This window comes from Branchiostoma belcheri, unplaced genomic scaffold (genome assembly GCF_001625305.1).
Source record: "Branchiostoma belcheri isolate BF01 breed outbred unplaced genomic scaffold, Haploidv18h27 scaffold119, whole genome shotgun sequence".
NCBI classification, from domain to species: Eukaryota; Metazoa; Chordata; class Leptocardii; order Amphioxiformes; family Branchiostomatidae; genus Branchiostoma; species Branchiostoma belcheri.
The window spans coordinates 621,344-630,985 of NW_017802591.1; the positions used below are offsets into that span (position 1 = coordinate 621,344).

The 9,642-nt window shown below is 43.5% G+C and overlaps 4 protein-coding genes across 4 annotated transcripts in view; 2 read left to right on the forward strand and 2 right to left on the reverse strand.

Moving 5' to 3' along the window:
• Window positions 1-419: 419 nt before the first annotated feature.
• On the reverse strand, window positions 420-4,655 carry LOC109462598 (kelch-like protein 13). The gene is made up of 5 exons (XM_019759161.1): window positions 4,552-4,655; window positions 4,291-4,418; window positions 1,756-1,972; window positions 810-1,041; window positions 420-627 (listed from the first exon to the last, which is right to left on the reverse strand). The coding sequence occupies exons 3-5, from the start codon at window positions 1,963-1,965 to the stop codon at window positions 563-565; spliced, it is 507 nt and encodes a 168-aa protein (XP_019614720.1). The 5' UTR covers window positions 1,966-1,972; window positions 4,291-4,418; window positions 4,552-4,655; the 3' UTR covers window positions 420-562.
• An 821-nt stretch (window positions 4,656-5,476) lies between these two features.
• On the reverse strand, window positions 5,477-6,035 carry LOC109462602 (late histone H2A.L3). Its single transcript, XM_019759169.1, has one exon. It carries the CDS (start codon window positions 5,922-5,924, stop codon window positions 5,550-5,552), a length of 375 nt encoding a protein of 124 aa, XP_019614728.1. The 5' UTR covers window positions 5,925-6,035; the 3' UTR covers window positions 5,477-5,549.
• A 97-nt stretch (window positions 6,036-6,132) lies between these two features.
• Window positions 6,133-6,594, forward strand: LOC109462603 (histone H2B-like). Its single transcript, XM_019759170.1, has one exon. The coding sequence runs from the start codon at window positions 6,185-6,187 to the stop codon at window positions 6,545-6,547; it is 363 nt and encodes a 120-aa protein (XP_019614729.1). The 5' UTR covers window positions 6,133-6,184; the 3' UTR covers window positions 6,548-6,594.
• Window positions 6,595-7,554: 960 nt separating this feature from the next.
• Window positions 7,555-9,642, forward strand: part of LOC109462576 — a 13,416-nt gene continuing 11,328 nt past the window's right edge. The window contains exon 1 of the mRNA XM_019759132.1: window positions 7,555-7,662. The gene's annotated coding sequence lies outside the window, so the exon portion shown is untranslated. The remainder of the gene's footprint in view (window positions 7,663-9,642) is intronic.

Consider the following 9,642-nt stretch of genomic DNA (forward strand, 5'->3'; position numbering starts at 1 on the left):
TGACCAGAAATTCCAGACCGCGGGCTGAAGTTAGGCTGACGGTCTGAATGGTTTTTGAGTAAATCAGCCCGCGGGCTGGGATTCTACACCAGTAGTCTAGTGCCTTTAGACCGAAGGTCCTGTAATTAAAACTTGCGGGCTAGTTGTTAGGCCTGACGGGCTGTTAGGAAAGACCACCGGTCTGCTTGTATTTATTATTAATGATATCTTAAGTTATGAACACTGCAGAACAATAATTTTCATATCACTGTGCTCATTACACCAAGAGCTACACACTGATGCGAAACTTGAATGTTGAAAATCAATTTTTAGTTGAGTTTCCAAATGGCTTGTGACTTTCCAAAATTGATGCGACCAGTGTTAGAACACTCTATCCAGCTTGACTGGCTGTGGCTGGGTGGGAGGGGCAGATCCTACAGACAACAAAGTTACAACATCTCAACACTGTAATAAAGCTAACACATGAAACAGAACACTCTATCCAGCTTGACTGGCTGTGGCTGGGTGGGAGGGGCGGATCCTACAGACAACAAAGTTACAACATCTCAACACTGTAATAAAGCTAACACATGAAACAGAACACTCTATCCAGCTTGACTGGCTGTGGCTGGGTGGGAGGGGCGGATCCTACAGACAACAAAGTTACAACATCTCAACACTGTACTAAAGCTAACACATGATGGAAACAGAATACTGTAGCTCTAAAACACATCTGATCACTGGGACAAGAATGGTTTGTACTTAAAGCTAACACGTAGAAACAGAATACTGCACATTCTAAAACATGATGCTAATCCAGCAGTGCCTACCTCCTGGTTCTGTGGTTTCTTTCTGGCCAGCAGTGTTTGGTTGGTTGTCCACAGGCTGCTCCTCTGGTCCACTCAGGTAGGTGGAACAGTCAGACAGCACATTGACAATCTCCAGAAACCCTGCTGCTACCAAGATGTCCTGGGCTGTCTCCTTGGTCAGCACCAGCTTGGCTGTGTACATGTAGTCCAGAAGAGCACTGAAGCCTTTCTCTGTCACAGGGTCCAGTTGGACCTGCTCAGGTGGGCAAGGGAAAAAATATTGGCATTGGCAATTTAAATGTATGATGTAAAAGGTGAATGCAAGTCTGTCATCCCGAGGTGAAGCAGCGTGCAAAATAACTGGTTGCCCAGTTGTCCCGGGCAACCAAATTTTAATTGGGGCAACCTATTTTTGAACCTAGGTAGAGCAGTGTGCTACCTGAATTTTAAGAATGCCCCCTCACCCTATCCCTTCTTTATATGTGTGTCACAAATTGAGTTTGAGGCTTAGTTAGAAGCTGTGCAAGTATTTCTGATGTCTACCTGTACGTAACCTGCATTGGTCCATGTACTGGCTATATGCAAGTTTGTGCAGGTAAAACTGGAGCTGTGCAGGTATTCCTGATGTCTACCTGCACCTAACCTGCACTGGTCCATGTACTGGGTACATGTATATGCAGGTTAGTGCAGGTAAAATTGGAGCTGTGCAGGTATTTCTGATGTCTACCTGTACCTAACCTGCACTGGTCCATGTACTGGGTATATGCAGGAACTCAGGTTACTGGTTAGTGTAGGTAAAATTGAAGCTGTGCAGGTATTTCTGATGTCTACCTGTACGTAACCTGCACTGGTCCATGTTCTAGGTACATGCAGGTTAGTACAGGTAAAATTGGGGCTGCACCAGTGCAGGTATGCTGAAAAAAAGTACTTATCATGAGCTGCAGTCATAAACATGATAATTATGTACCTCTGATGCCTCGTTAGTGGCAAGCAGTGACTTGAAGTAACCAGAAAAGGCAGACAGCACACATTTGTGGGCGGTCCAGGAAAGGTCCCCACTTGATGTCTTCAGGGTGATGTCACACAGGAAACCGTCTTTACGCTGCTGGTCCAGCTGCTGGAGTAAACTTTCAGGGAGACTCAAGTACTCATAGATGTGGGTGGCACCTGTAGCCATTTTCACTCTGCAGAACAACACAGTAAAGGGTATCAATGATAATGTATATAAGCCACTGTGAAATACAACGATGTATAATGGAAAGGAAAGTTTATTGCAAATTCATGCCCGAGGGCTAATTGCAAGAACATGATAACAACAGTAAACAGTAAAATGATAATAAGTAATGCTAATGGTACTTTATATATACATTTGTAGTTATTGTTGGGTTTGATTTCTTTTCCATGTGCAGTGGAGTATGAAATGGCCGACATTTTGCGAGACATATGAATTGGGAGGTGTTAATAGAAATGCAGTTTTTTGTAGGCTGGGAAGGTGAATAAAGCTGGGGAACATTTTGGTGACCATTTCAAATAACTGATCTCTCTCGGTGCTATAATGAGGGCAATGACAAATAAAGTGCATTTCATCCTCCACTGCATATAATTAAAGGTTCATGATCCTTCCTGAGATGTAACTGTTATCTACACTGTGAGACAGGTGGGTCAATAACGTTACTTGTACTATCATTCTATTCATAGGCTGAGTAGCATATAACAGTAAGTAAGTATTTTCAATTTTGTAAACTAAATAGATCATTGTAATGTTACTCTACAATACCGGTATTGTATTTCCTTGGGATTGTTTTACATGTTCCATTTGATGGTCATTCAAATAGAATTTATTTGTATGTTTCAAGAAAAATCTAACTTACACCTTACAGTGGCCATGGGGGTAGCATGTTCTGTATCTGTATCTGTATAGCCGGTATAACCGCCTTTCGGCGTAACACACCAGCTTCGCAGGCACGCGGCGCGGCGGCAGCTGGCTATATTACACCGATCGACTTGTTACACCTAACCCTTGAACTTCTAGCTCTAGACATTGTTTAAAGCTATCTATTGACAATGCCCCTACTGTACTTGGTGACAGTGAGTTCCACTCTGCGATAGTTCTAGGAAAGAATGAATTCTTGAACACCTCAATCCTCGGTTGATAACTCTGGTACTTGAATGCGTGGCTATTTCTTGTTCTCTTCTGGGCTGGTATTAGGTACTTGTTATTGTTAGTTATAATACCTTTACTTTTACTTCTACTCAAAGTTAACTTGTATTAACATAGTTTTTATTTTGTATATATATATTTCCTGAAGAATTAGTTACTAGTATGTCAAGATGGTTAACACCTAATTCAACAAAGAAATGTGTAACAAATTTAAGCAGAGTTCACCCCCCCCCTGCATAATGGTGCGGTCAAGACTCAAGTGTTGTAAAACATGTTAATTAGCAATATTGTAATAAAGATGATGGGGACTTCTGATTAGTCAGCATCATCTTACTAATGTTAACGTTACATGTAACATCCGTGTCCATAATATCACCAGGGTCCATAATATTGCCACCTTGAGAAACAGTGTGCTTAAAGATATTTTTACTGCAACATACTTTTGGTATGCACTCCTTCACACATCAAATGTACATACCTAGGGTATGTTGCAGTATATAAGCACACTTTTTCTCAAGGTGGCGATAATGGACCCTGGTGATATTATGGACACGGATGTTTTTTTTAACGTTACTTAGTATATGAAAGTAAAATGCAATTTTATATATTTAACGTTATAATTCTAATTTTCTAATTGATACAGATAATGTCATAACATAGATGTACAAAATGTAATCAAACTTTTTGTGCTGTCTTTTTTCTAGCAAGGAGTCCAAAATGCTGGACTCTAGGCGACCTTTTTTCACCTCAGCCAGTTGTAGTGCCACTCACCTCCGCATGAGGGAGGATAAAAAAGCAAGCTACAGTATGTTACATCAATACATGTGCATAATTTATACGTTTAATAGCGTGGTCTTTTCCCACCTGTTTATGTATAAATTATACATGTCATGCTAGAATCCATACAACTTACTAGTAACTTCTCTCTCGTCGTTTCCCTCTGTAATTTTTTAACACGCCAACTTTATACTCCAACTTCCTGCATATAATTTGCGCCTTCTTACAAACGGCGCCATGCGCGCTACACACACACACACACATCTTCTTGTTCTGCATACAGTTATAAGAAAATCCCCCTCAAGTGAGTAACTTAGGAATTATGAAATATTTCGGGATACATCTTAGAATGCTGGGGACTGTAATTTTTAGGCAACATCGAGCCTTGCATGCTACACAACCAAGCGTTCAGTAGTAATCAGTTACCAAAGCATCCTACATTTGGAGGTTTTCACGTATGCAAATATCCCGTTCTGCTGCGGTGTTAGGTGTCACTGCCATCATTTCCAACCCCCAAATTCTCAACTGACGACTCTATGAACCACAATATTAAAGCAACTTCACCTTTTGTCCAGCAAAATTTCCAGGATATGGCCAGGAGATGTTCACTTGTCTGGAGTCCGCTGAAAAGCACAAGATGGCGTCCCGTGTCGTTGCTATCTTACCAAGGCCCCAAACCTCTCGTACATAGTCTGTAAATGAAAAGGCAATAACGTTAAAAGTTAACTATAGCAGATGCTTAAAAGATACATTAAAATTTACAAACATTTCTTTTGACTAGTTCTTGATGACATAAGCCATACATAATGAAAAATTTGTTTTCACCACGCAAAAACTATGTTGTGCTATGTGGTTTTGTTCTCGCTCAGCGCGGCCAGATTTGGCAGCACGGGCGGAAGTGACGTCATAATCGTACCCAGGGTCTGCTACTTAGTGTGCCCTGGGAACGATGGTAGCAATCAAATCAACTTTGACAACTTTGGCCACAGCGAATGGATGACATCAACGCGCGCATTAATTTTCGCCTGCTTTGAAAAAAAAAAAAAAAAAAAAAGGAAAAGAAAGCAAGAGATTTTGTTGCCCTCGAAAATGGGCAAAGATTTCTGTTGCTATTTTGCCGGAACCTGGATAGCAGATAAAAATGAAGAGACGAGACAAGACAAGGCTCTTACTAGTATTTTTTTTGTCTTTTACTCTGGTGTCTTGTGATTGTAACTGTGAATATGTGTCCTCACTGAATCAAAGTTGTTCCAGTGAGAAATGAATGTTGTAATAGTTGGTCTGAGCAAAAGGGTTCTTCAGTTTTAACCTCCTTGTTGGTAGTAAACTCATGATCACTCTACAGATATGTCAGCAGGCACGAGACGCAACTATACAGATATACAATGTAGTAATATAGCAGCCGTTTCTTGGTGTTACTGTATTTGCCTTGCTTTTTCGCATCCTGTGTGACATTGTCTGTCATCTTTATAACTCAACGACGTGTAACACGTGCTCGTCCCCTCCGCCTACACACATAATGTACAGATATGTCAGCAGGGACGAGACGCAACTATACAGATATAGTGATATACCAGCCGTTTCTTGTGCTATTTGCCGATCGAGTGGCCTTGCTTATTCGCATCGTGTGTGACGTTGTCTGTCATCTTTATAAGTGAGTGTAGTATTAGTCTAAACAAGTGTAGTGTGATTGGAGGGGGGGGGGAAACTAGCAATGTATTCAAGGTTGCAGTGTGAGTGAAGATATGATACAGTTCCTTCGAGAGGATGTGGGTGGCCCTGAAAAGGGCCGGGGTTGCGGGATGTGGGTCTCCGTCTGGAAGTTACTGAGCCTTGCTGGTCTTCTTGGGGAGAAGTACGGCGTGGATGTTGGGGAGAACGCCGCCCTGAGCAATGGTGACGCCGGACAGCAGCTTGTTCAACTCCTCGTCGTTACGGACGGCCAGCTGAAGGTGGCGGGGGATGATTCTGGTCTTCTTGTTGTCGCGAGCAGCGTTGCCAGCCAGCTCAAGGATCTCGGCCGTCAGGTACTCCAGCACCGCCGCCAGGTACACCGGCGCGCCGGCACCCACGCGCTGGGCATAGTTTCCCTTGCGCAAGAAGCGATGAACTCGGCCAACCGGGAACTGGAGACCCGCACGGGAAGAGCGGCTCTTGGCCTTGGCGCGTGCCTTGCCTCCTTTACCACGTCCAGACATCTTGTAGTATATTCGATTGATTAGCGTCAAACGGCAGAGAAAGAATGAATGAAAGGCACAATCGTCTGCCCAACCAATTTGTACCCCGCTGCTGGATCGACAGCGAACCAATAGGACGAGCTTATTGTCGTGAGTTCATTTCTACCACGTCCGCACCTTGGACTAGACAATCCAACAATTTGCATTCTTCCCCGATATAAAAGACAAAGCCGGAAGGGGTGCAGCTATTCTTTGCTGTCTAAATCGCCAAGAATATCGTCATGCCGCCAAGTGGAAAAGCCGCCAAGAAAGCTGGCAAAGCCAGGCCGGTCGGAGACAAGAAGAAGGGAAGGAGGAGAAAGAGGAGGGAGACCTTCGGCGTCTACATCTACAAAGTGCTGAAGCAGGTGCACCCCGACACCGGCGTCTCCAGCAAGGCCATGGGCATCATGAACTCATTTGTCAACGACATCTTCGAGCGCATCGCCGCCGAGGCTTCCCGTCTGGCTCACTACAACAAGCGCTCCACCATCAGTAGCCGCGAGATTCAGACCGCCGTCAGACTCCTGCTGCCGGGCGAGCTGGCCAAGCACGCCGTCAGCGAGGGCACCAAGGCCGTCACCAAGTACACCAGCTCCAAGTAGATCGATCGCCGCTGCTACACATAACCCCGGCCTTTTTCAAGGCCACCCACATCCCCACAAAAGAGCTGTCTCAATCACAATATAATCACAATATACACTGCGACAATATACACATGTGCACACCACTAACCTGTGACCGCAGCTAGCTACAAAGCTAGTCCAGCGTCCAGCGTGAACTGCAACGCACAACAACAACAGAAAAGAAAGAAAAACAAGTCAAGTTTATTCTGACGTAATAAAAGTCGGAACGCGTTCTTTCTTGTCGAACAAGGCATAAAGGAGGCCTTCTGGAACAAATGTCGCCTGCGACGTTCCTTAGAACAATATGCATGGATTGGCCGTATAGTAGGTCGGCTTTCTTGTCCTGGCTAAACATACTATAAAACAGTGTTTACATATACATGTACATCTTTCTGTGCGTGTGTCTGTCTGTCTGTGTGTGTGTGGGGTGGGGCGTACTTTGTTCTTCTTGATCATTTGCTTTGTTTATTTTGTAATTACATTTTCCCGACGATGTTTGTCTTGTCGCCGGGAACTTCTCCGCATGGCATTGTCTTGCTCGGGGTTCGGATGGCGTGTTACCATTGGCTAGTTGTAGCGGTGGCCAGGACTCCGCGCAGGTCCGCAGGGCGGTTACTAATGTGGCTCCGTCGTCCGGTTATTCATTCATTCATTCTTTGTTCTGTTCTGATCGAGAAGAGCATCGTACAATCTGCACCGGCTACAAAACCAATATCAGATAGTAAAGGACTTATAGGCAAGCCAATAAGTGCATAAGTAAGGGCCTGGAGGACGTCCTCCCGTCCTCCAGAGGACGTGATAACGCATTGCTATCCTCTGGAGAGGATATCGGCCACTGCGCACGTATTATTGGCCATGGACAGTGCACCACGTGATTGCACCGCGCGTACGCTGTGAAACCAGGCACCGGTCGACTGGACGCGTTGGTGTTTGCTATACCATGGAGGTAGCTACCTCCATGGCTATACCCAGTATACGCACACATTTTGGTTAAATTGTCCGAAATCTGCAATTTTTGAGGTGGTGAAGATCGAGCAATTCACCTTCAGAGTGTGGACAGCTATTTGGACAAGTTCTGGGCAGTTTGTTCTCAGGTAAGGATGCCAAAACGTCGTATACTAGTAAACTTTAATACGTAAACATACGGTCGGTGGGGAGGGGTACGGGTCTACAACCGTGGCTTTTTGCTGTTTGGGGGTAGGAAGTTTGTAATTTCTTTCTTCTTCTTGTGTTTCGGAGTTCTGGTGGTCCAACGTCAATTTGTTTTTTTAGACCGGAGCCTGTATCAAATATAAAGCCGAGGCGAACCGCCCCCCTCCCCCATGATCGCGACCCACATGGGTTTGCGGAAAAACCGATCCAGTCCAACAGGCGGAAAGACCAACCCGGTCTGCGAAAAAGGTCTGCTAGGCCTGCCTTTATAGCCCAAATAACCACTATTTAAGCAACTTTATTGTGTTTAGAAAACAGATATGATGTGCAGGTTGGATCCATGTACAAAGGAAGACAAAGAAGAACTGAAAAGGGTACAGAATCAAGCTGCAAGATTCTGTATGAACAGAACTATGAAAGGGGTGCTAGTGTCACAGAAATGAAAAGAAACCTACAGTGGGCCTCACTGGAAGGCAGAACAAAAGTGTCAAGACTATGCATGATGTACAAAATTACTAATAAACTGTTGGATGTCCCAACTACTTAGTACCTGATACCAGCCCAGAAGAGAACAACAAATAGCCATGTCTTCAAGTAGTACCAGAGTTATCAACCTGGGATTGAGGTGTTCAAGAATTCATTCTTTCCTAGAAGTATTGCAGAGTGGAACTCGCTGTCACCTAGTACAGTAGGGGCATTGTCAATTAGATAGCTAAGCTTTAAACAATGTCTAGAGTTAGATGTTCAAGGGTTAGGTGTAACAAGTCGATCTGTGTAATGTAGCCAGCTGCCGCCGTGCCGCGTGTCTGCGAAGCTGATGTGTTTCGCCGAAGGGCAGTTATACTGGCTATACTGATACAGATACAGACAGATAGGTGTGGCTGCACATGAAAAGGGGATATGGAGGCTAACAGGAGGGGTACTAATTTCGGCCCATGTTCCATTTGCCAACACACACACCTTTTGTAATAGTTTGTCTTACCAAAAACCTGCGCAACATGAACTTTAATATTGACAGATAAAGATAACAATGATTAAATCCACACAGGTGTGTATTTTTACTTCAGTGCAGTGTCTTGCACCCAAGCGTAGTGGTTTGTGAAATTATATGAAATTTGGGTCATTTTTGCCAGTGGAACATTCTATCGCATCAGGCCTAGGGGTGCCCTAATTCTGACCTACTGTAGCCAAAACACAGGCATATGACTAAAACTATATACAACTGTTTTTCTGCCCCCAAACAAGTTTTTACCATTAGCGACTTGCTTCAAAGTGGCTGTTTCAAAATCAAAACTGCATTTTTAACACGCACGCAACTGAACAGACTTTTGTGGGATTACAACAAAAAAAGATTTTTGTGCCAAAACTGTAAATATGAAATTTTATCATCTAGATTGTCATTTTGCATACATACTGTACATACATGTATTAGCATCACCATTTTGCTTTTCCGGTGACTAAGTGCTGAGTGCACCAGGCCCACTGTACTTTTAGGCGGCATCTAAACAGGTTTGTTTTGGTATCTTCGTCAGCTTCCGATGTATTTTTGTGGCGCAACGATTTGATCCTTTACTCCGTAAATGAACCCAGGTAGGGTTATACTATTATACTAACAAGTTGTAGCACAAGGAAAATATGATAAACAATGGCGTTTAAAAAAAATTTAAATATATGGAAATCTTTCATAATATTGCCTTAAAACCAAAGATTGAGAGTAGAAATACAAGGCAAATGATTGACTGTACTTCTCAAAGAAATATTGAATATACCCCCTCCATGATTTACCTATCTCCTAGAGCCGTGTACCTGTACATATAATTTGTTTAGATACGCAGCTCTACTATCTTGTTTAAACATTTTGAGTACACAACCCAAAAGGAAATGTTCTTCTGAAATTTTAATAGTGATTTTCAGCTTACAGT